At 45.5% G+C, this 25,192-nt stretch overlaps 5 protein-coding genes across 8 annotated transcripts in view; 3 read left to right on the top strand and 2 right to left on the bottom strand.

Annotated features, from left to right (window-relative positions):
- The window catches only part of tkv (serine/threonine receptor kinase thickveins), a 49,230-nt gene extending 41,200 nt beyond the window's left edge, over positions 1-8,030 (bottom strand). Inside the window, exon 1 of the mRNA XM_017244240.3 lies at positions 7,883-8,030. Within this exon, the coding sequence (XP_017099729.2) occupies positions 7,883-7,940 (58 nt within the window). The 5' untranslated portion in view covers positions 7,941-8,030. The remainder of the gene's footprint in view (positions 1-7,882) is intronic.
- LOC108127291 (probable cytochrome P450 4ac1) lies at positions 2,730-4,650 on the top strand. Its single transcript, XM_017244242.3, has 5 exons — positions 2,730-2,992; positions 3,054-3,257; positions 3,312-3,393; positions 3,446-3,546; positions 3,603-4,650. The coding sequence occupies exons 1-5, from the start codon at positions 2,791-2,793 to the stop codon at positions 4,547-4,549; spliced, it is 1,536 nt and encodes a 511-aa protein (XP_017099731.2). The 5' UTR covers positions 2,730-2,790; the 3' UTR covers positions 4,550-4,650.
- Positions 4,760-7,029, top strand: LOC108127292 (probable cytochrome P450 4ac2). The gene is made up of 5 exons (XM_017244244.3): positions 4,760-5,068; positions 5,124-5,327; positions 5,385-5,466; positions 5,521-5,621; positions 5,981-7,029. The coding sequence occupies exons 1-5, from the start codon at positions 4,861-4,863 to the stop codon at positions 6,916-6,918; spliced, it is 1,533 nt and encodes a 510-aa protein (XP_017099733.2). The 5' UTR covers positions 4,760-4,860; the 3' UTR covers positions 6,919-7,029.
- Positions 8,031-8,656: 626 nt separating the features above from the next.
- On the bottom strand, positions 8,657-15,604 carry Nin (blastoderm-specific gene 25D). Of its 4 annotated transcripts, none has more exons than XM_017244380.3 (7): positions 14,933-15,604; positions 13,781-14,016; positions 13,440-13,671; positions 11,046-12,816; positions 10,187-10,640; positions 10,012-10,123; positions 8,657-9,956 (listed from the first exon to the last, which is right to left on the bottom strand). In XM_017244380.3, the coding sequence occupies exons 1-7, from the start codon at positions 15,207-15,209 to the stop codon at positions 9,694-9,696; spliced, it is 3,345 nt and encodes a 1,114-aa protein (XP_017099869.2). In that variant the 5' UTR covers positions 15,210-15,604; the 3' UTR covers positions 8,657-9,693. The 4 variants fall into 4 exon arrangements, with proteins under 4 accessions (XP_017099869.2, XP_017099870.2, XP_070133971.1 ...); XM_017244381.3 differs by having other exon boundaries at positions 14,951-15,604; XM_070277870.1 differs by lacking the exon at positions 14,933-15,604 and adding an exon at positions 14,489-14,543.
- Positions 15,605-15,682: 78 nt separating this feature from the next.
- Bub1 (Bub1 kinase) lies at positions 15,683-20,244 on the top strand. The gene is made up of 3 exons (XM_017244422.3): positions 15,683-17,091; positions 17,149-18,861; positions 18,920-20,244. Exons 1-3 carry the CDS (start codon positions 15,991-15,993, stop codon positions 19,643-19,645), a joined length of 3,540 nt encoding a protein of 1,179 aa, XP_017099911.2. The 5' UTR covers positions 15,683-15,990; the 3' UTR covers positions 19,646-20,244.
- Positions 20,245-25,192: the final 4,948 nt, after the last annotated feature.

The raw sequence follows: 25,192 nt of genomic DNA, 5'->3' as shown, positions 1-25,192 counted from the left end.
TCCATGGCAATTAATTACATCGTTACACGCGCTGCCGCCAAACAACTTAATACAACATAAATAATTGTCAAAATGCTCGGCCACAGACGCGCGAATTAGTCTTCATTATGTCAATAAATCTTGGCCAATTGCCACACTCCAGATCATGCAACATCCAAACGGGAGTCTATATATCTCCATGTACCTGTCCCACGCCAAAATAATAAGCGTTCTCCAATTCGCTTATCAATAAACGTTTCCTTCGGCTGGGAAATGTCAATTGCCTTATTGATGGCCAACGAGCAGCTCCTATATTGGGAGAGGATGGATGCCAAGTTGGTCTATACCGTGATTATGGTCATGACAAGTTAATGACGAACGCAACTGGCTGGATGGGGCCTGGGAACCCGATCCGAGCCGATCTGGAAGCCTCGCAAGTTGGCTGGCGGCGGGTGACCGAAAAACGAGACTGCTCTGAAATTTGCATAAAAATCAGCAGCGTTACCCTTCTCCCACTCCCGAGGTGGTGACATTAACAAGCCACAAAAGGAAGCAGCAGCCACTGTGATACGACAAAATTTTAATTAAAAGTTTAGTGGAGCGAGAGACACACGCCAACGACAACCCCAAACGAGGCATCGCAACACTTGGCCAAAATTCTACCCAAAAATAAAGTCATGTTCTCTTCAGTTAGAGGCAGGATGGAACAACGTTTCTCCAAGTGCCTCCACCACAGCAACTGGAGATCTGGCTGGGGTCTTTGGCGACCGCAAAAGGTTGCTGGGGCAGAATGCCGTGCAACAAGTGTCAGGAGAGGCAGGCAACATGGCTAACAAGCGTCGCCTGTTCTTGTTAACTTATTTTTTTCGTCGCCATCGCCGCCATCGTCTGTCAGCAGCAACACACGCAGCAATGCCCCACACAACCGAAAACTAAGCGACACCTCCGGGAAGGAGGTGTTAAAGTAAATATGCAAGCTCTTACAACAAATTTTACAAGCCGCCGCAATAATTGAAAAATCGTGTTGCAACATGGGTTTGTGCTTAGCCAGGAAGGTCAATACTTGCAACATGAATATGTTTCTCGAAGAGATGCCAGAAAATGATGGAAAAGTAGTGTAGTGGGTTTTGTGTGGAATGTGGCAGGATAGTTGGTTTTTTAAAAAGTAATCCCTAAAGAAAGCCCCCACCTTAAGGTGAAATAATATTTGTTATTTCAGCAATTCCTCGCAGCGGATTGCGGATTGCGGATGTGCATGTGTGTAGTAGCTCTGCTTTGCCTCAAAACCCAGTTGGGAGCTTTCCCCGGGAATCGCCCTAAAAGAATCGCAAACCGCACCGAGAATCACGTACATAAATAAATAAATAGCCAGTATATGTTTGTATATTCACACCGCAGCGGAAGCTGCAGTAGCAACATCAACATCAACATCAGCAAACATTCAACAGTGGCAGTGGCAACAGCCAACAGGCAACTGGCAAACTGGCAACAGTTGAAACAACAAACATTCGTGCCGCCACCACAACTGTTGTTGTTCATTGTTGGTTTCTGGTTGCTGCAATTGCCACTGATCGCGTCGATTCAATTAGTAATTCTAAAAAGCGGCAAGCGACGTCTTTTGCATTTTAATGAGAGTGTGTGGTTGCTGCTGCTGGGTCGATGTCGATGCTGCTTCTGTTCCTGCTGCAATAACATTTGTTCATAACAAGAAGCAACAACCAGAGAGACAGGCCATCCTTTCCAGGGCAAGTTTTTCCAATTGCCGGCATTGCACTTTTCATGCCCAAATGCAGTTGTGATTGCTGCTGCTGGAGTTGCTGCTTCTGTTGCTGCCACTGTTGCATTGACTATTTTTGTCATTGCCGGCGACATCCACGTCCACGCACTGGTCGTGCAACATGCTTGCGCGTTCGTCTCCTCCAGCTCTCCGGTCTTTTCCACAGAAAATGTAATTACGGTGATTTAATTTTTTTTTTCTCCACATTTACTTCTATTGCAACTGGCGGCCAGTGCTGCTGCCACTGCCTCGGCATTGCCATTTCTGTGGCTCAAATTAATTCTTCAAGCCCAAATGCGATCTGGCCAAGCTGCAGCTAATCAAACTTTAATCAATGCGGCATTTTGATGCGACATTGCTAGTTTCCTTTTTTTATAGCCAGGCTAGCTAGCTAAGGTAGCCAGTTCCATAGTCGGAACGATGGGAAAATATGCCTGGGAGAGGAAATCTGTGTAGTGCCAAGAAATGGCTATTAATCTGGTATGGCCATATGGGGACAAATTATAAGATCGTTGCACTGCCTCAAATGCTTCTCTAACCACTCGCCAATCAATTACTGATAATAAACCAAAAGAAGGCCAATGGAATGATACTTTCTGGCAGAAAAGCTCTACTTTATTACGTTTGTTAGACTTGGCTCTGCTTAATTGTAAGCAAATCAGAGTGCATAACACCGGACTTACTGACCTTTGGTGCATTTATAATCGGCTTTAGGGCTGAGTAGATTAATCAAGCCCACAAATAGGTGAATATGATGGAATATTTGATACCCTATCACTGTCTGTGCACCTAATCCTATAGAAATACCAAAACAAACTAAAAGTTCGTAATTGAGCCGAATATAATTGGAACTCAATCAACCATACAGCATGCTGATAACGAAAAGCTGTGCCATCATTTGTTAGTACTATACGTAGTATATACAATTGTTGATTGTGATTATCGGCATGCGACTTGATCCGAAAGCTATATGGCAGCCCAGTGAACTACAAAATCCGCTGTAGAACGGTTCGCTTTGGAGGGAGTGCGCGAAAATGTGGATCGCCTTGCTGGGAACACCCATTCTCCTAGTAGTCCTCTGGCTGCTTCTCAAGAAACTAAACGAATCCTACTTCATCCTCTCCCTCACCAGAAGAGTGCGCACCGAGGATGGCAGTCCCCTGGACAGCAAAGTGGCTGTAATGCCCGGCAAGACCATTTTCGGCAACAATCTGGACATTCTCAACTTTACACCTGGTGGGTAATCGCTTTTTTTTAGATTCTTCATAGATTTGGAATTCACGAATTTTCCTCACAGCCAGCGTTTTTAATTTTGTGCGGGAATCCACGGCCAAGGCCAAGGGCAGGAATTATCTGTGGTATTTCCTATTCGCACCCATGTACAATGTGGTTCGCGCCGAGGAGGCTGAGGAGATATTCCAGAGCACCAAGCTGATTACCAAGAATGTGGTTTACGAGCTGATTAGACCGTTCCTGGGGGACGGTCTTCTGATTAGCACAGGTGAGTCACTATATTATATTTGTGATCTAATCCTAGTCGGGCTGATATCTTTAGACCAGAAATGGCATTCCCGGCGAAAGGCCTTGACACCGGCTTTCCACTTCAATGTCCTGCAGTCTTTTTTGGCTATTTTCAAGTGAGTATATTCTATATATATTTTATAATTAAACTATAACTGTTTTTACCAGGGAGGAGTGCAATAAATTCATCAAAGTTTTGTATGAAAATGAAGAAGGCGAACTAGATCTCAACCAAGTCATTCCCCAGTTTACTTTAAACAATATCTGTGGTAAGATTGTCCTAAGCCTTTAAGGACTTTTAATCCAACTTCACTTTTCCTAAAAGAAACCGCCCTGGGAGTCAAGCTGGACGACATGTCAGAGGGCAATGGATACCGCAAAGCCATTCACGCCATTGAGGAAATCCTAATCCAACGCGTTTGCAATCCTCTCATGTACTACAACTGGTACTTCTTCCTGAACGGAGACTACCGGAAGCAAGAGCATAACCTGCGAATAGTCCACAACTTTGCATCCGGGATAATCCAGCGCAAGCGAGAGCTCTTCAAGCAAAAACAACTGGGCCATGTGGACGAGTTCGGGAAGAAGCAGCGATATGCCATGCTGGACACTTTGCTGGCCGCCGAGGCTGAGGGCCAGATAGACCACGAGGGCATCTGCGACGAGGTCAACACCTTCATGTTCGAGGGATACGACACCACCTCCACCTGCCTCATCTTCACCCTGCTGATGCTGGCCCTCCACGAGGACGCGCAGACGCGCTGCTACGAGGAGGTCCTGAATCTTCCCGAGGACAGCGATGAGACCACAGTGTTCCAATACAACGAACTGGTCTACTTGGAGTGTGCCATCAAGGAGTCCCTGAGGATGTTTCCCTCCGTGCCCTTCATTGGCCGCCAATGCGTGGAGGAGTGTGTGGTCAATGGCATGGTGATGCCGAAGGACACGCAGATCAATCTCCACATATACGACATCATGAGGGACCCGCGCCACTTTCCCAAACCGAATCAGTACCAGCCGGAGAGATTCCTTCCCGAGAACACGGTGAACCGACATCCCTTTGCCTTCGTGCCTTTCAGCGCAGGACAGAGGAACTGCATCGGCCAGAAGTTTGCCATCCTGGAAATGAAGGTGCTCCTGGCTGCCGTCCTCAGGAACTTCAAGCTGCTGCCAGCCACTCAGCTGGAGGATCTCACGTTTGAAAATGGAATCGTTTTGCGAACCCAGGAGACCATCAAGGTGAAATTATTGAAAAGGGAAGCTAGTCATTGAAAGATAACTATGTATCTTTAAATCTTCTTGCCAAAGTTGTACAAATTAATAAAATATTGTTTATTTTTTCTAAAATAAATGTGTATATGTGTAACTATTCAGTAACTGACATATCTTTTTTAAGGTGATTCCCAGATTATTAATTGATTTATTTCATAGATTAACTGGAATGAATAAATGAACTAGAATCTACAGGCCTATTCTGCATAAATTATACAAAAATATATAACCTTTAGGGAGTTTTTATTCATCTCAGTTATTAAAAGATTTAAACCCAAGCAGAACAGACCTTCTAATAACTTGTCACTGAAATGATTCTGGAGGTGCTCCTGGTCAGTTTTCTAGTACTACTTTTAGTTTTTGGCAAACTTTGGAGTCACTTGAACAAGAAATACTTTATTCTATGCCTGTGCAATCGAGTTAGTACCTTGGATGGCAGTCCTCTAGAGAGACAGATCTACATAGCTCCCACCAAAACTCCATTTGGCAATAATTTTGATCTCTTGGAGCTTAAACCTGGTAAAGACACTTAAAACTGCACTTAAAAATTACTAAAAAATCGAACTTCTGTAAGCTTCTGTCTTTAAGTTCATGAGAGATGCTGCTTCCCAAGCCAAGGGTCGGAATTATCTCTGGTACTTCTTTGGAACTCCAATGTACAATATAATCCGGGCCGAGGACGCTGAAGAAGTGTTCCAGAGTTCAAAGTTAATCATAAAAAACGTGATATATGATCTATTGAGGCCTTTCTTGGGCGAAGGACTACTAACAAGCACAGGTGGGTTTGTAAAAGAAAGGATTTCAAATAAGTGAGCAATTTTCCCACATCATTTAGACCAGAAGTGGCACTCTAGACGAAAAACTTTGACTCCTGCTTTCCACTTAAATGTTTTGCAGTCTTTTTTGAGCATATTTAAGTAAGGTTTTAAAAAACTATATACGAGAATATTGAAATAAATATCAAATTCTAGGAAGGAGAGCAAAAAACTCGTGAATATCCTGCATCTTTATCCCGAAAAAGAAGTAGTCCTAAATCAGATTATTCCACAGTTTACATTCAACAATATGTGTGGTAAGTAGAGGGTCAAAAGCTACCAAATAAGTCAAAATAATCATGACTAGAAGCTTTCCGAGAGTTCAGTAGAAGGCATTATAGGTGCACTTTAATCCTCATATAAAAATATCATCATGACTGGCAGTGTTTTGTGTTGAAATCATATACAATCTCACACTGAATAAGTAACTTGGAGCAACAAAAAATATATAAATATATTTATAAGCTTGTAATCACAAACCTAGAAAATATTGCATTTATAAGTATGCTTTAGTTTTAATAGATTCTTATAGAACTAGTTAGATGGGTCAATTATGCAAACGATTTTGTTATTATATGACTATAGTATGTCTATTAAAAATCTTAAACTATTGCAGAAACCGTTCTAGGAGTTAAGCTTGACGATATAGAGGGAGGCGTCCAATACCGCCAGTCGATCCATGCCTTAGAGGAGGTCATGCTGCAGAGGATTTCCAATCCCCTGTTGTACAACAAAGTATATTTTTATCTCTTTGGCGACTATCGGAAACAGGTTGACAATCTGAAGATAGCACACGACTTCTCCAGCCAAATAATAGAGAAGAGAAGAAGGATCTTCCAGCGTAAGGAGCTGGACCCAAATGACGATATTGGAAAGCCACAACGGTACGCAATGCTGGACATTTTGTTGGCTGCCAAGGCAGAGGGTCACATCGATCATCAGGGCATCTGCGACGAGGTCAACACCTTCATGTTCGCTGCATACGACACCACCTCCACCGGCATCATCTTCACCCTGCTGATGCTGGCCTTGCACGAGGATGTCCAAGAGCGCTGCTTCGAGGAGGTGCAGAACCTTCCCAAGGACCTCGATGGGAGCACCATGCTCCAATTCAACGAACTATCCTACCTGGATTGTGTCATCAAAGAAACCCTAAGGCTGTTTCCCTCGGCTCCCGTTATCGGACGAAAAGTGATGGAAGAGTGTGTGGTGAACGGGTTAGTCATGCCCACGAACACCCAGATCAACCTGCACCTCTATGACATTATGAGGGATCCGCGCCACTTTCCAGATCCCCTACTATTTCAACCAGATCGGTTTTTAAAAGAAAACTCTGGGAATCGTCATAGGTTCGCGTTTGTGCCTTTCAGTGCCGGGAAAAGAAGCTGCATTGGCCAGAAATTCGCCCTCCTCGAGATGAAAGTGCTTCTGGCCGCCATCCTAAGAAACTTCAAGCTGCTGCCAGCCACTCAGCTGGAGGATCTCACTTTTGAAAATGGAATCGTTTTGCGAACTAAACAGAATGTTAAGGTAACATTGCAGCCAAGGGAGTAAAATGTTATTTTAACATTTTACATGTAAAGTTGCGTGATCAGCAGAAAGGTATGCTACGTTTTTTAAGTTTTCAGTTTCTGTTAAATAACAGAGATGCACTAGTAATAACAGCACTGTTAACAACTTGTTTTCAATGTAAACAACTTTATATCAGTAGCGTATTAAAAATATAATTAAGAAGAGGATTAAAAGGATAAAAAATTAACATTTAAAAAGTCATTAAAAATAAGCCATAATAATTGGTTAAATATTTGGTTATCTTTGAAATAGCTAACCTTGAAGATTTAAGAAACCCCTTTTTTGGCGCGCCTGTGAGTTTAAAACCATTATAGAACCAAATCAAACTCACAGGTACCAATATATGTAGTTCCAGATAAAATTACAAAACATGCATTTTATAGTCGCTATAAGGAATTATATGAAGGTATTATAGGGTTATAATTAGGCCTATTCTGAGAAGGCTTATTTCCAATTAGAAGCCAAGGAGAAGCCTGTTGCTGCTATGGAGGTGTACAGGACACTCTGAAATAATTTCTATATTTATTAACAAATGCTTATACGGCAGTTACTGATAAACTCAAACTATTATATAAAGAAACTAATAATGAATCTTTATTTTTAACCATCTTGCGAAGCCAGTAGTGTCCTTAACATTTCTTGGAAAACTGGCGGCCATGACATTTTTCTTTCGCGCGGAATCCAATTAGTGACTTTTATCAGCCTTTGGTGGAGCGTTATTCAAGGGCCCCGGTTACAGCATTTGCCCTCACAAATTGTTAATTTAATTATATTATGCCATTTTGCGCATCGAATAACAAAACAAACCGCATACACACACACCCACACACAGTCACATGCACTTGTACCAAACGCTCCCAAATACACAAGCGTAGCCCCCTTTGAAGGCACTACTCCTTTTTTCTCGTCTTTCCCATCAAATAACTTGATTGAAACGGCCACTCACCACTCGATAAATTCACGCAATTCACTATTACACCAAAAACTAACAAAACACAAAACATTTTAGTTTGCCAGGCACTAGAGGTGGAACATTGATTGAAACTAAGGCTGTCGATTCTGGTTTGGATCTGGTTCGAATTTGTTTTGTGGATGGCAATGCCTTTACTCTGGTCACACTGAAAATTGAGGTTTTTTCAGATTTAAAATGGTTTCATCCTTTTAATCTTTTTTATTTAACGATGATTGGTTTCTAATGTCTGCTAATAAAGGAAATATGAAGAGAGTTGCTTATTAAGCAGGGTAGCAGGACATTCGAATAACTTTTAGACCGTTACTTTTCAAGTTTGCAACGGTAAAATCAAATGCGCGCCAAAATATATTCAAACTGGGAATTTTTCAAGTCTTCTGATTGTTTTTTAGAATCTTTAGAATTAATTTGAAATATACAACTTGAATAATATATAAAAAAGGCTTGTGATGGCTTAAAAATAAGTCATTGTATTAAAAAATTTAAAGTTGGGTACCCATTTTACAAACAAATAAATTTAGTCTCCGATTAAGAAGGCCCATTGAAGAATATTCCTTTAAGTCGTGTTAATATGTAGCCGAACGAACCTTGTAACAGTTTTTTTATTATTATTTTATTTAACTTTATTGAAAAGTTTTGTTTTGTTTTTTCATTTCATAAATTTATTTAGCAATCTGCGAAAAAATAGGCTATTTGACTCCAAAAATGTATACTTAATGAAGAATTAATAATAAAACAAAAAATCCGATATTCAAAAGGCAATATAAATTTTTATTGAGTTTTTTTTTAAATAAATGTATATTTGGTTTTTTTTTAAATGATTTTCTTTATACTTTTAAAAAGTAAGTTTCTATTTTGATCGAAGGTATTGATTAAGCACAGATGATCACACTGTAATGCGAACCGAGTGTTAAATAACTAATAGATTTGTTCATTAAATTGTATAAATTGGGAGCAAGTTAGTCGGGCGGGAAAAAGGTTTAACAAAAAGGTAGAGTTTGCAAAAGCAATTGAGGAGTATTGGCTAACTTAAATCGCAGTATAAATACATAGATACGAGTGTATGATTACAGCTTTACAGGTCTTTTGTCGTTACATAATATATGTCAATATCATAGATCGTTTCAATTGTTTTTTTTTTTTTTCAAATTTTTCCTTAATTTTTTTTTTGTTTCTACCAATAAAATTAACAACAATTCCGATGCATTTGATTTCCGGGCACGTGGGTAAACATTGATAAACGTGCTCGCCTACTCAGACGCATAACAAATTTAAAATACTGTCTTGATCTAATATAATTAATATACGTTAACTATTTCAGTGGTGAATTATTGTAGTAAGGTCAACATTGCATTGCGACATATATACGATACACCTATTGGGACTCTTTCTCATACGTATATATGTTCAAACGAGTATGCACGAACGATAGATAGTGTAAATATATAGTAGTTTCATCGCTCGAATCAGCTAATCGATTACTAGTCAGTGTCTTTCAAATTGGTACACTAGTGTGGATTGTTCATCTTTGCGCGTGGGTGAGTTAAGGTTTAAGTTAAAGTTAAGTTTCAAAGTCACTTTAGTTATGCGATGCGATGTGGTGCTCTCGTGCCAAACAACATTGATTCACATTCATTCACGAAGACAAGCTTAGACTACCGAGTGTGTGTTTTGTAAATATGTCTAACATTCATAACGATATCGGTTGCGTGTGTTGATTTTCGATGTCTGACGATGCTGAGCACCCCTCCTCAGGTTATCATTTAGTTTCTATGGTTAGTTTTGTATTAAGGCATGCCTGGTAGGCCCAGGCGTTGTTGCTGCTGTTGAACCTGCTGCACCTGCTGCTGCTGGTGGATCAGGTTCACCCTCGCCCGCTGCTGTTCCAGTCGCTGCACCGTGGCCGTCAGATGCGAGTTCTCCACGTACAGGTCCTTCACCAGGATATCGGCGCTCTGCAGGCGCTGTGTCTGCTCCGCCAGCATAACACTCTGGGCTTCGATTCGGCCGTGTAGTTCATTGAGATCCACTTGATGCTGCCGCCAGGATTCTGGAAGATGGTTCGGGTTATTAGGGAAGTCTATGATGAGTTTGGAGAAACCTACGCTGCATCAGGGACTCGGTGTACTGCTGCTGCTGCTTGATGACATTCTGCAGATGGCGATTTCGCAGCTCCAGTTGGTTCAGTCGCTGCTGAAGCGTTGGATGCGTGGTTCGCTATATCGTAATGCAGGATAATAATTAGTATTTAAAATATCTGAGATATCCCTTTTAACTCACCGCATAGGCCTTCTCTAAGACAGGTCGTGCCTCCTGCAACTGCTGCAGTTCCATGACCAAACCGTCGCGTTGCAGGCTCAGGTCCTTGATCTGCTCCTTGAGGGACAGCTCGAAGAACTTGAGCCGCTTGAGCTCTTCCTTGAGGACAGAGGGACTGCTGCACTTTTCGTGGCTAAGGCAAGAAGTTTTACTGGTGGACACCACGCTGTGGGTGTCGAAGCTCTTGTTGGAGGCCGTTGACGAGGTCTCGCAGTCTGCGATCTCGCCCTCCGATTGCACCTGCTGTGGACTCTGGGCCCTTTTGGGTTTGCTGATGGGAGCCGGACCGGATGATCCAGGATTAGCGGAAGAGGAGACGTTGGTGGTGCCACTGTTGGTAGGAGATGGGCCAGAGGGTGAGCTGTCGAAGGGGGTGGTGCTAAAGATGGAGGTCTCCGAGGTGGTGAGGTTGTTTCTGTTCAAACAAGGCAGATTAAGGATTAACGGAGGCATCGTTTTTGGGATAAGAACAGGATATATACAATATCATACAAGGATGAAATGAAAATAATGAAAACCTAATAAAAACATGAATTCATCCCGATTTCTAGGAAGGGGAGTTGTGAGCAAAAATAATGTCTAAAATCGTGCATCAAATAATAAAATAAAATTTTGAAAAAAATGTTTATTTTTATTTTTTTTTCCTAAAAATATTATTTTTTAAAAATACTTATCAGACAGGACACATGTACATGAACTTATAAACTAAACATAGTACAAACTAAGTTAGAAATGAGGTGAGAGTTACAAACAAAAACAATGTACAGGACATTCAGTGATGCACACACCAAGGACACACATAGAGGCTTCGCATACTCACCGGCTGGTTGCCTTGTGCGATGGAGAGCCGCCCAGGAGATTGATGGCACTGGCCGCGCCATCCGGGTCATCGCCGCTGCCTGCCACAAAGGACTTCACAGGCTCCTGGATGGTGCTCTGCAGCCAGAGGTAGCTGATGGGCGAGCTGGCCGGACTTTTTCCCGCCTCGGCGCTCATCTGAGCCACGGCTTCTGGCGTGAGTTCACAGGCGCCCGTGAGAATCTCCACACTCTCGCCCAACCGCTGCCGCAGATCCTCGATTTCCGATTGCAGTGAGCCGATCTCCTGCGCCTTCTCCTCGAGCATTCGCATGGAGTTGGAGCGCAGCTGGGCGGCTTCAGCCTCCAGCTCCACGTACTGCTGCTCCAGCATATCGCGCTCGTCGATGGGCGAGAGCCGGCCATCCTTGCTGAACTGCTCCTCGTACTCGCGCACCTTCTCCATCAGCTCGGTGAACTTCTTGTCGCTCTCCTGCTGCTCGTCCTCGTAGATCTGGCGCTCCTTCTCGAACATCTGGCGCTCGTCGCTGAGCTTCGACTGCCAGTAGTCCTCGCAGTCCTCGTAGGCTCGCTGCATCTGCTCCAAGCTGGCTTCCAGGTCTTTCGACCGGCTCTCGGGACTGAGGGACCTTCCCTCCTTGGCTTCCTTCAGTTCTTTTTCCAAATCAGCCACCCGTTGCCTTAGGCTGGTCAGCTCCTCGTCCTGGCTCTGGCTTCGCTTCAGCTCGGAGTTCAGAGCCAACCAATCGCCGCTGTTGCTCGCATCGCTCTGCTCGCCTTCGGTGCACTTGCGCTGCTTGCCCATCCGCGGACTCTCCTCCGTGAGATGGGTCTTGCTCGGCGAATCGCCGCGCCTTTTGGTGGCCGTGGCAGCCGCCTCTTGGTCCTCCAGCTTCTCTGGCTTATCCTGCTTCTTACCCTTGCCCTTCGAGCGGGTCAGCTCCACATTCAGGCTCTCTATTTCGATGGTCAGTTCGTCAGTCTTGTCGCGCAGCTGGGCGTTCTCCATTTGGAGCGCGGCCAACTTCTCCATCATCTGCAGCATCTCCTCCTCCCTGTCCTCGTTGCTGCTCTGCTTCCGAGGACTCAGTGAGCCGTGGCTGAGGCTGCCACTGCTGGGACGGTTGGCCAGTTCCTGGTTGAGCTTAATATTCTGCTCGAGCAGTTCGGTGAGCTGGACGTGAGCCTTCTGCTGCTCCGTTTCCAGCTCCGAGTTCTCATTGCGCACCAGTTCGAGTTCCGTCTTCAGGCGGATCTCCTCCTGCTCGAGGGACTTGAGCTGCGCCTCCAGCTTTGCCGTCATGCTGGTCCAATGGTCTCGGTCGTTGCTCATGCGCAGCGTCAGTTCCCTCACCATGCTGGCGTGGCGCTGTTCCAGCTGCTGGATCTGCTGCTTGGAGCCCTCCTCCAAGGAGGCGTGTCGCTCGTCCACTTCCACGGCCAGGAGAGCCACCCGCTGGTTCGCCGCCTTGTTGTCGGCCCTCAGCTTCAGGTTCTCCTCGTGCTGCTGGCGATAGGCCAGTCGGTAGTTGCCCAGCTCGGTGGCCTGGAGGGCGGCCAAGGCTCGCAGCAAGTTCGCCTGCTCCTGGTCGTGGTCGACCCCCCTTATTTCCTCCTCCAGCGCCTTGGACAGGAGCTGCAGGTTGACCTCCTCCTCCTCGTCAAAGCCGAGGACATGGAGCAGGTTGCGGCCATTCACGATGCTGGCCAGCTCCCAGGCCTCGGTGATGCTGTGCACACTGACCATCTCCAGCTGCTGCGGCGTCACGGTGTCTGCAAGGCATCGGAATAGACAGTTAGTGCGGAACAACTACCACTCTACAAGCAGATATATATACACATTCATATAGCCCAAGATACCATGTGGTTGGGGGACTGGGGAGTGGAGCTGGGTGTGGATAGCTGATGGTTTAATGCGCCGATTACTTGCAGCTTGTCTAAATTATTCATTGGATATATAACATGTATACAGCATTGTAGAAGCTCCAACAGCGCCTGATCTGGATCAAGGATATTGGAAGGATGTCCGGGGAATGTGAGTATACAACGATTCAACAGTGCGACTACATAGGGTGCGATTAGATACCAAATGATTGGAGCGGGTGGGAGTTTTGGATAGCTTTGAGAATGCTCGGGGAGCGCACAAACCTTTGAAACAGAGCCAACTGCCGCCGTGGTAGCCTCTCCGGTGCTCGGACGACGGTGCGGAGGTGGCGGCCAGGTGGTGGCCTGCTGGTGGTGGTTACCAAACGAGTGTTTTTTGCTTACTTTTCAGTTTAAATTTCTTAAATCTTTTGCATATTGAGCTAACAACAATAGTGGCTGGGCATAATCGGGGGCTAGGGAGGATGGTCTGTCGGGTCTGGGATGGGGAATAGGGTCTTCCGATAACTTACCCAGCGACTCCACGCTGCTGCTGTGCTGGTTCTGGCTCTGGATCGACAACTGTTTCAGCTTGGCGGTGGCCGTCGGCGATGGCGCCGCTCCCGTAGCCGTGTGGTGCATCTTGGACTGAAGGTTCCGCCGTGCCGGCAGGGAGGCGCAGCGCTTCAGCTTGCTGCCACTTGTGTGCAGTGTCCGAAGCCGCCGGCTGCCAGGAAGATCGGTCTGCGAGGAAGAGCGTTGCACCTGTTTCCCAGATGGAATTATACATTTTTTTATTAAAAATATCTCTTTTTTTTGTACAAAGCTGCACGATTATCTTTGTTTCGTACGTGACTTCATCGCCAGCACCCACCTGTGTTCCCACCTCATCACTGCCATTGAGACTCCGCTGCTTCTGGTGCTGGTCCTCATCCGTGTTATCCGAATCCGTGACGGACAGCTCATAGACACCCTGATGCGGCCTGGAGCGGCGTCCGTACTTCTTGGTGCCCACAATCAGCTTGGGGGACACTTCACGGTCGGACGATTCGGGCGGACTTTCGATGTAGGTGGTGGTCAGTGGCTCATCCGTGATCACCAGCGAACGCTCTGCAAGATTAAAGAACAGAATTAGTAGCGAGCTAAAGCATCCGGCGAGGATTCTGAGTGGAGTACCGAAGCGAGCTGACAACTTTTCGATGAGTGGATCGGTAAAGAGGCGATCCGCCTTACGGTAATACAAGCGCGTTCCCATTTCAATAGAGACTGAGCCTCGGAGCTGAATGGGTTCAGTATTTATGCAGGACCGGGCGCTACCTGATAACCGCCACCTGGGACAACCGGGACGCGGCCGCGGATCAGGTAGGCAAAAGCAGTTGGGAGTCGTAAAAAAATTTGCAATTGCATCTAGACTTTTACAACCGGCAGCTGCCGAGGCGCTAATCTGCCAGCTAGCTGATAAGGATATCCCTGAAAAGGATATTCTCAGTCTGCCTGGAAGTTTCCAAAGATGGAAGAGTGCTTCTGTGTCTTGGGAGGGGATATCGATCACAGGTTTATTGGGGGCTTTATGTATATTTACTTATATTGGTAGTACATCCTGTGTTTAAGGGTATGACATTTTAAGACATGATACTATATGATGTAATAAATAGATCCATACTGATCTAAAGTATAATATACTCCTTGATTATTTTTTGTTACTTGGACATTACACCCATCGTTTCTATATCATTCGAAGCTTAAGGAGGGGGCGTGGAATATACGGAACCGGTATAATCCGAAACTGGTCTATATATTATAGAATCTATAACGAATCCACTGCAATCAGAATAAAATAATTATCAAAAGCTGGATAATAGGGTTTTCTTGATCATCTTTATGAAGAGCATAAACCCTTACCCACAGCCCACAGATTGGACATCAATAAGTAACAAGAACAAGTACTGAAACTCTTTGTTCCCTGAATCTCCATAAACCCCAACTGCCATGTCTATAAAAGAAACACCATACCAAGCTAACTCACCCAATTGGCAATCCTTACCCTTGAACCCCGAGGGGGTCGCACCACCATCAAACTCCGAGCCGAGAAAGTTCAGCAGCGCCTCCTTGAACTGGGCAAAGGACACGCCCAGCTGGTGGCTGCTGCCCAGACTGGCGATGAGAGCGGCCCCCTGATCCCGGAGCTCCAGCAGCGAGCAGAGCTTCAGGAGGGAGGTCTCGTCGAGCAGGCCGCACTGCGATTCGCAGCTGCGGAACATCTGGTACAGCTTCTGCTCGTACGGATCGGAGGAGACTTCCATTATCCCGGGGGCCTCAGTTTGCAGCCGGAGGCAGGACTATGGCCGCACGGGTTCAAATCGATAATTGCGCCGATGGCGTTTCACTTTTCTCTTGCTGTCTCGGGGCTGCACCTTTTTTGGGGGAAATCCAAGAAGACGCGGCCAGGGGTCGAAAACAAATAAACGGGAACAGAGTGCGGGGGCGGCGGAAAACGCGTGTTCGGCAGTCGGAGGACGTGGGTGCGGGAGCGACTTAGACTATACAACTACGATATGCACTTGGGGACGAAACATAAACACTCGGAATACGCGGTTATTGGGGGATAGCGTAATTTCTTGCGACTTGATAAAAAAAAAACAATAATGCAGTAATACAGAGCACAGTGGCGCCGCCTGATGGGCAGTTAGAACAGTGATTACATACCGTTATGCAGCACTGGCCACGCCGCGATTTCCAACACGGCCACATGTACATCCTACGCGTTTTCAACACTGATGTGGACTTGACAACCAATCTGGCAACCTTAGTAAAATTCCATTTGCAAGCTAAATAAAAATTACATTGAAAATACATCAGATTGCAATAGGCCAGGCGAATTCCTAACGCGAAATGTTGCAAGGTAGCCAGATCATTTGGAGGGACTAACTGAACGAGGACATTCTTGCGGAAGTTCTGCCCTGCGGAAGAGCTAGAGGTATCCGATATCCGAGAACTAGCAGGAGCAGAAAATCAGCAGCCACAGCCGGAGGAACCTTCCCTAGTTCCGCGAGAACGGATCTGGGGATTCCCCCGCCGGCTTAGATGGCCATGCACTCTTACATGCGCCAAGGATCAGGCACTGAGGGGGGAGGACCCGCGGGTGCTACCCCACCGGACGAGATGAACGGATTCCTCAAGGATAAGCAGGCATGGGAGCACGCCATATCCATGTACCAGGGTCCAGACCCACTGGACCACTGGTACAATTACATATGCTGGTACGAGAACCATGAGCACAGCGATCCCCAGGTGAAGTATCGCGAAACTCTGGAGCGATGTCTCACGGAGTATGAGCACAACGAGTACTACCGCCAGGATATACGTCTGGTGCGTCTCTGGCTTAAGTACATAGCCATGCAGACGGATCCGTTGCACTTCTACCAGGTTCTGTATCAACGCGGAACTGGACGCACAGTGGCTGCCTTCTATATTGGCTGGGCTACCTATTACGAGTCCCGCGAGGAGTTTAAGGACGCAGAGGCTGTCTACAATCTGGCCTTCCAGGAGAAGGCGGAGACCACCGCTGAGCTGCAGCATGCCCACAGCAAGTTTACATATGCAAGATCCCTTTACTATCAACGCCAACAGCAGCAGCAGCAACTACAGCAGCAGCAAGCACAACAGCCTGATCCTCTGCAGCAGCTAGCTAACTACACACAGCATCAGATGCCTCAGGGTTATGCCCAACCTCGCTCCCAGCCATATCAGCAGCATATCTACCAGCAATATCATCCCCAGCAGCAGCAGCACCCAGTACCCCAGCAGCAACATCCATCGCCACAGCAAGTGCATCCAGCGGCACCTCAACAGCATCCCACGGCACCACAATCGCATCCTGCGGCACCACAGTTGCAGTCAGCGGCACCCCAACCGCATCCAGCGGTACCACAGCAGCATGCAGCGCCACAACATCAGCATCCAGCTGTCCAGCCTCAACATCCAGCTGTCCAGCCTCAACATCCAGCTGTCCAGCCTCAACATCCAGCTCCGCAGCTCCAGCATCAGCCTCAAGAACAACAGTTGGCCTACCAGGCGCATTACCAGCAACAAGCACGCTTTGAACAGCATCCCCAGCCAGCGCCAGCCCCGGCACATGTGCAGCAACAACAGCCAGCTCATCCGCAATATGCGCCCGTGGCGGAGGTAAGTATTACCATCAAGTGTAAACAAAAACATTTCTAATTCTGTGTAATTTTTCAGCCCCACTACGCACCAAACCAACAGCAACAACAGCAACACCAACCGTACCAGCCACCATCTCAACAGAATTCGCCGCAAGCCCAGACGCATCAGCATTCACAGCCACAGCATGAAGTCGTCAGAAATGGAAACGGTAATCTGAACCCAGAGCCCCCTGAACAAACTCCGCCCAAGACTAGCGACATAGCTGGGTTGCGTTTGCCGCGCAATTTTTACGCCTACGGTCGCAACAACCATGAAACCTGGAAGCCGGCTCTGACGCTTGAGGAGCCGGACGACCCAACGCGAGTGTGTCGCTACGCGAAGAATCTGGTGTATCCTCCAGGAGCTGGAATAGAGTACAGTCCCGAGGAAATACTGGCGCGCAAATACAAACAGGTGATGGAGCAGAAGGCCGAGATGGCGGAACAGCGGCAACAGGAAGCACAGCAAACCCTGTACGATTCCTACGAATCCGAGCCGTCGTACTACATGACTGCTGTTGATGGGGCTCTGTACGGACACAAGAACAATAGCGGTCAGGAAAATGCTGGCGAGGAGGACGAGGAAAACGAAGGCGAGGATGAGGCTAATGAGGAAGGGGAGGAGGACGAGGAGTCCGAAGAGGAGGACGAAGAAGAGGAGGAGGAGGAAGAAGAAGAGCCTAGCGAACCTTACACCAATGGGGTGCAGTTTAGCGCCCAAACGACCTTCGAGCAGGAGAACCGCTCCATAAAGATCAAGTTCAAGAAGGAGCCCAGCAACAGCTACAGTGCCTATACCATAGAAAACGTCTACCAGCAACAGCAGCATCAGCAGCAGCAGGAACAGACGAAGGAGCACCCACATCTGAATCAGCAGATAAACCACAGTCAACCTCCGCCGGAGCCGGCGCCCATTTCACCCATTCCCGTCCAGAGGCATCGCAACGGTAGTCACCATCACTTCCACCCGTATATGCTGGGTGGCCAGACTTCCACGCCCAAGAGTGAGGCCAATGGCTATCGCAGGGCCCGCACCAAAGTCAAGCACAGCTCCTTCCATCCGGACCTGTGCAGCAACAGTAATTCCGCTTCCTCGGCCACTGATGTGGTCACTGCCAGCGCTACAAACACGTCTGCAGCTGCTCCCGGAGCCAGCTTCAACGACAACGCCAACTTTTCGTTCTCCAGTGCCAGTGCTCTGGACAATTCCAACAGCTCCCTGGCCTTGGCTGTCGATCGACTTAACTTCCGCGATTCCTCACAAAATCCCATCAACAAAACCCTCCAAACGCACAACAACAACAATAGCACCAGCAACAACAACAACGGGAACAGTACCCTAGCGGATTTCTCCACATTCCAGGAGAACTCGTACTTTGCCACCCAACACGATACGGAGGCTCAGGAGAGGCGACTATCGAAAGCCCTAGAAACCATTTCCCGTCACCTGGCCAAGGAGGCCATCGATCCGTTCAACAGTGAACTCTGTCGCGCCTTCCTGACCAAGGTGGACTTCCCAGGCGACCAGGACGACCACGCTAGCTATAAAATTGTGCAAACGGCCCTACCAAAAATTTCCAATAACCGTCCACTGAACGTTCTCGAGGGCGTAACCTTCAGCATCGACAAGGAGGTGGGTCGTGGTTCATATGGATCGGTTTACAAGGCCACTGATTCGCGGACTGGCAATGTGGTGGCCCTCAAGTACCAGAAGCCCCCAAATACCTGGGAGATATACATTTGTGATCAGGTGAGAAAGACATATATTTTTTTATGGAATATGTATTCCAAAGCCTTGTTTCTTTCAGGTGCTGAAACGCATCAAGGAGCCCGACGTCCTACCCGGACTAATGGACATTTCCACAGCGATCATCGCTCCAAATGCCAGCTTGATAGCCACCGAGTTCTCTCGGTTCGGGTCTCTGCTGGACATCAACAACAAGATCCGTCAGGCCACAACCAAAGTGATGCACGAGTCGCTGGTGATGCACTTTTCGGCGCAAATCTGCAACATCGTGGACCACCTGCATCGCCAGAAGATCATCCATGCCGACATCAAGCCGGACAACTTCCTCCTGATGAAAGTCCCCGATGTGAACAGTCCCCTGCCGTCGCTCCGGTTGATCGACTTTGGATGCGCCATCGACATGTCGCTGTTTCCCGATGCCGAGCGCACCAAGTTCCGTAAAGTGATACAAACCGATGGCTTCACCTGCATCGAGATGCAGGAGGGTCGCAGCTGGTCCTACGAAACGGATCTGTTTTGCATTGCGGCCACGGTGCACGTGATGCTATTCGGCGACTACATGCAGCCGCTGAAGCGCGGCTCCTCCTGGGAGATACGGCAAAAGCTACCGCGCTACCTCAAGAAGCACGTATGGAATAAGTTCTTCGGCGACCTGCTCAACATGCAGCCCGACAAGCTGCCCCAGCTGCAGGACATGCGTAGTGTCTTCGAGGAGGAGGCTTACCGCATGGACTCCGAACTGCAGAAGCAGATACGCACGCTCTCCAACATCCTGCATCGACGATAACCAATCTATACGCCTATTTCTTCCTTATCCTATTTGTACCATCTAGTTTCTACCGAAGCTAGTGCGCTCCTGACCAAGTCACCATTTAGTTTGTTTAAACGTCCCCCTCCCCCCTGTGGGCTGTTATTTGTACAAAATATCCATGAAAAACAAAGCCGGGGCGAATGTCCTTTTTGCCTCTTGGCCCTTATACTATTTATCCCTAAGTTAGGCGCTACAAAATTTGCCTATTTTAAATATTTAAACCCTCTTATTGTATTTATTGTTTCAATGCCAAAAAGAAAAGGAAATCGAGAACCTGGAAAGCTGAGGAATTTTAACTTCTTTGTAAATACTAGGCACAGACTCCACGAAGGATGTTTCTGAAAATGAGTTTGTATAAAAAAAAAAAGGAAAACCAAACTTGCATCTAAAGTGTAATTTTTTATGTACAGAAAACAAAAGCAAAAACACAAAATTAAAGGCAATGTGTAAAAAATTAAAGAAACGTATCGTACGTATAATTTAAGATTGAAACATTCGATCTTCTGTACTATTGAATAATATATATATATAATTCTTAAAATGATAGTAAATAAATTGACGAAATGTTAACACAACATGATCATGCCAAATGGGACAGAGAAAAGGAAAGCCGGCGTGTAACCCAGTTTCATAAATCAAATGCCAGCACACATATTATAGTGTTGCGGCCAATTGTCAATTAAGTGGAGGCATGCAACAAGTAACAGCGGCAGCATCACCACCAACGTGCAACAACAATGCTGCGCTTGACCCACTTTTCCTTTTTGCCAACCAACCAACCAGCCCAGGCAGGCAGGCAGTCAGCCAAACGGCAAACAATTTCCATCAAGCGACTGGAAAAAGTTGCAACTTTTCATGCAACCAACACACACACACACACTCAGTAGAGAAGTAGAGAGGAATGGAAAAGCTGCTGCATGCAGCAAGCGCAACAGGCACACTCAAAGTCAAAGTCGACGCCTGCGCTGCCACTTTTTGTTGCTTGTTGCTTGTTGCTGGTTGGTCTTGGATTTGCAACTCGTAGTCGACGTTGTCGTTGTAGTCGTTCGCCAAGTGAAAGTAAAGTGGGACAAATGCAATTATTATTGCATCTAGTAACCGACTTAGAAGTCGTGCCACGAAAACTGCAGTTGGAAAGTTGCACTGACGCTGCTGTTGCTGCTGCTGCTGCAGTGAGTGAGGCAGTGAGGCAAAGCCTTTACACAATATTTTATTTAATCAAATTGCAAAGAGAAAATTGCAGCAGGCAGTTGGTTGGGTATTGGGTATTGTCGGGGAACTGCTGCAATTGGCGAAAAACTTTCTATTTTTTCTGTGTCGACTGCAGCTGGAGTGCAACATCGACCGACAAACATTCAAACCCATTCGATATTTGCGGATTGCTTTGCATGCGATAAATTAATGAATGGTGTCCCAGTTTAGAGCTTTTGGGGCACAGAGTGACAAATGGAGATGTTTGTTATTGTTGTTGTTGCTGTTGCTGTGTTAGAGCCATGCCAAGCGGAGCGAATGACAATGCGGCATTTATTAGATCACTGGGGCACCGGGCGAGATCTCGATCTCTCAATTTCAATCCCCAATCACCCAACAAAACTGGAGACTGGCCTGGAGTGGAGTGGACCCACAAAACAAACATTCGTCGGCTCAAAAATAAATAGAAATGGCCACAGAGTGAAAAAAAAGTTAATAGATCAGCTTAATGCCGCTCGGGTGCGACAGTTAACTGGTTTCTAATTAGGGGCTAACGGTACAGCGGTCTCACCCAAAGGAAAGTCTTAATCCCGGCTAAGTAGTGGGATGGCATATGTCTCTACTTACCTGCAATTAACTTGGTCCGAAGGCAGGTGTTGGCGGATTATATTCACTGGCTCTTATACTGGCTCAATGGGGTTTGAAAAGAGATGATATATTTTTATGGGGGTGTTAAGATGGTTATGATTACAGTTGTGTGCAAGGATTATAAACAATAAGATTTTTGTTAGCTATTGTATTTATTTTTTTTATTTTTAATGCAAAATATAGGTATTATAACTTAATCTTTATAAGTCATTTCAGTAAAATATATTGGTTTGATTCAGATTGATCAATATAAATTTTATATTATAAAAAATAATTTATAGTTTATAAGTTTACACTATCTATATATAAAGTATCTATAACATAGATGGTATCCATTAGATAGTATACATTTTGTATATAAGGAGGTTGAAGTACCAGAGAATTTGAATTAGTTCTATTATTAGTTCTAACTATTTTTGCAAAAGGTATTTATTTGTTTATATATTAAATATATATTATTTTAACATGTATTATTTTTTCAATATTATTTATATTTATCAAAGAATTCTTTTAAAATTAAATTTTATCATGCCTATAGTCCATTTTTTGTGAGCTTTTTACGGTACTATAGTATTGAATAGTTAATTATAGTTAAGGCTATAGGTAAAGCAATGTAGTTAGAATAGCTAAGAATAGTTTGGGGGTAATACATATATGTATGTATTTCAGAGGTTATTTTTTTTACTTTTTTTAACTAGATTTAAAATTTTTTAACTTTAAAGTTTAAACTGATTAAAATCACTTCATAGTTCAAGACCTGTAGGTACAAAAAACAAAGGCTCAATATGAAAATATAGTATCAAGATCTTTTTTAAGATAGCTATGAAATGGTATAATATGTATGTATGTCCAATAATATGCGTACTCTTACAAGGAGCACCCTTCATACTTTTTCTTAAAGAAGCTCCCCATCTTATGGCAACAATTATAAAATATTACATTCCCCTCATTAAAAACCAGTTACTAATTTGGATGCCATTGGTAGAATTACCCAAAGGAACGTTAAGAACCCACGTTTGCGGTCAGAGGACTGCACCAGCCACCGACCTGACTCACTTTGGGAATTTAGGGTCGCGCCAGACGGTTAGTCACTCCTGTGACTAAGTGGAGTTCTTCGTCGCCACTCCCCGGGGGAGTCGGGGATTAAGAGGAAAGGAAACCCTATGCCAACCTCAATTGCAGTTGCTGCAGGCGGAATGCATCAGTGGGCGCATGCAGATACACACCAATACACAAGCTGCCACAAGCTCTCCCCTCGAATGCGGCTCAGTGCCTGCCATTTGATTGTCATGACCAACTTTTCACTGCCGCCAATGTTTGTTGTTTCTGTTGGCGTAGTGGTGTTGCAGCCGCCCCTCGTGGGCATGGTCCGGCTAATATGCAACAACATGCAACAACTGTTGGTAAATTGCACGACAAAGCGAAACTGGGAAAATAGTTAAGTAATTTGCAGTGGAAAGCAGCAGGGTGAAATTCGTTTTTCTTGCAACGGATGCACTTTAAAAAAAATTATTAAGATTTTAATTAAATAAATTAATTTTTGAGTGTATATTTTACAAACTACTTTATCTTTAAACTTAACTTATTAGTTCTTGGTTTTAATTTTAAAAGTTACTAATTGTTTATTTCAGTGCCATGTTGCATCTTGTTGTTGGTGTTGCATTTTGGCACACATAATGCAGCTCCAAGTTGCTGCGATCCACATCCGTTTTGAGTCGCTGTTGCCGCATTAGAAAGTTGCAACTGCAACTGTCATGGGCCGCTGCAGCAGCTTTTCTTTTTCCCACTCGCCCGAATTGGGGCTAACGTGTTCATTGTACAACAATATGCAACAGCCACTCTGCCACAACTGTAATGAGTCTTAACCTCATAAAATCTTTGGCGAATTTTCTTTTGCCATTTTCTCTCAGCGAAATATTTTGCATTTTGGCCAAGGGAAACTTCGAGTGCAATAGAGAAGAGAAACTTTTCTGGAAAACTCAGACGAGTATGAGGTTTCCACAATCGTTAAAAAACAACTAACCTATAACCTATAATCATTTTGGTTTAAAGTAGTATCTTAACTAGCTACTAACATCATTTTCATTAGTAAGGTTCACATGGTGACCCCAAGGAACCTTTCACCCGGGCCGGGCCTCCTTCGAAATTCTATTTTTGTGAAATCCTCGCGAATCAATCACCCTCATCCAGTACTTAAACGCGATTACGGATCTGGGGTCAAGTGGCCATGTGACTTTGACCGAGAGCCCATGTCCTGTGACCTCGCCGCGTGCTGCTGCCGCGTGCATTCAACTAAGGCCGTGCCAATTGCCGCCGACGCCTAGAGGTCGAGTCAATGCCCGAAAAACCCCAAAAAGTTGGAAGCACAAAATCATGAGCCTGTGACTGGGCCGAGAGTTCGTCGGCCATTGAATCCGGAGAAGAGCCTTTCGTAATGGCGTTGCCCGAGAAACAAGGACTAAGGACCGACGCCGACCGCTGTCATTGCACTGCCCCGCCCCGACACCTGCTGCTGGCCACCTCCCACTTCCGTCGACGACGACGACAGTGAAAACAGAAAACCGAAAGGTTATTATAACAATAAGGAGCAGTCAGTGTCTGGGCCCCTACCACTCGATGGCTCTGCACGGGACGAGTCTAATAACCTTTCCCTTTCACCGAACAACGGTGGCAGACGACGCCCACGCACACACATCCAAAAAAGGATATATAGGACTCTAAGTGTGTGTGTTTGCATATACCGACAGTAAAAGTCATCGCCATGGCTGTTGAGACATCATCTTCCTGCCGCTCCTGTTTCGGCCTTATGTAAGTTCGGGCCAGGCTAATGAAATTGCCCCGTCTGTTGCGGCATTCTGGGCCCAATCGGTGAAGCGGAGAAGGTTCGACAGCTTTTTGAAAAAGTAATTCCCCGAAATTTGGATGATTTTATTTTTTTAGATTGGGGCTTAATGTTTAAGATACTATATATTACTTTGAAGTCTATAGACTTCTTATAAATCAGCTTATCCTTATAACTACTTTTATAAAAAGTTGTTTCCATAGTTGTTTTCCATTTTTATATTCTTTTAAAAATATATCATTGAAACATAAAATATAGCTTTATAGACTTTAAAAGCCTTATATCTTTATATTTTTAAATATTCAATTACTTCTTCTGAAAAGTAGGGTACTAAATAGGACCAAAAAGGCTGCTTTGCTGGAGCGTAGCGTATGCACCTGAGAGAACGAGAACGTGAGCAATAGCATCCAGACGAGCAGACAATTAGGGGGGTGGGGGACGATGTTTGCAAAATACTCCAGGGGTGACACGAGCACAGTGGTATCCCAACTACTTTTCACAGTTCTTAAGTTTTATACAAAAATAAAAGCATAGATACTATCTCCACTTTCTATAATTAACATAAGTATCATAATATTACGTATACGACTAGTATTACGCTAAAATTTGTTCCTGAAAAGGACCAAAGGAAGTACTACCTTCTAATAAAAATATTAAATTCCATTTGTAAGCCCATACATTAGACCACTGTGCCACGGTTGGCCGCGCAGGAATTGCGGCAGACGGCTGGCTCTTGGAAATCGGCAGTCGGCGGAGTCAGAAGGAAGACTTCCCGGCAAGTGAACGAACTGCTTGTCGCCCCTGTGTGCGTAGAGTGTGTCTGTGTGCGTGAGAGGGTGTTC

The sequence above is a fragment of the Drosophila bipectinata genome, chromosome 2L (assembly GCF_030179905.1).
Source record: "Drosophila bipectinata strain 14024-0381.07 chromosome 2L, DbipHiC1v2, whole genome shotgun sequence".
Classification (NCBI taxonomy): Eukaryota; Metazoa; Arthropoda; class Insecta; order Diptera; family Drosophilidae; genus Drosophila; species Drosophila bipectinata.
The sequence above is the reverse complement of the archived record's forward strand: the minus strand, read 5'-3'. Positions and strand labels throughout refer to the sequence as shown.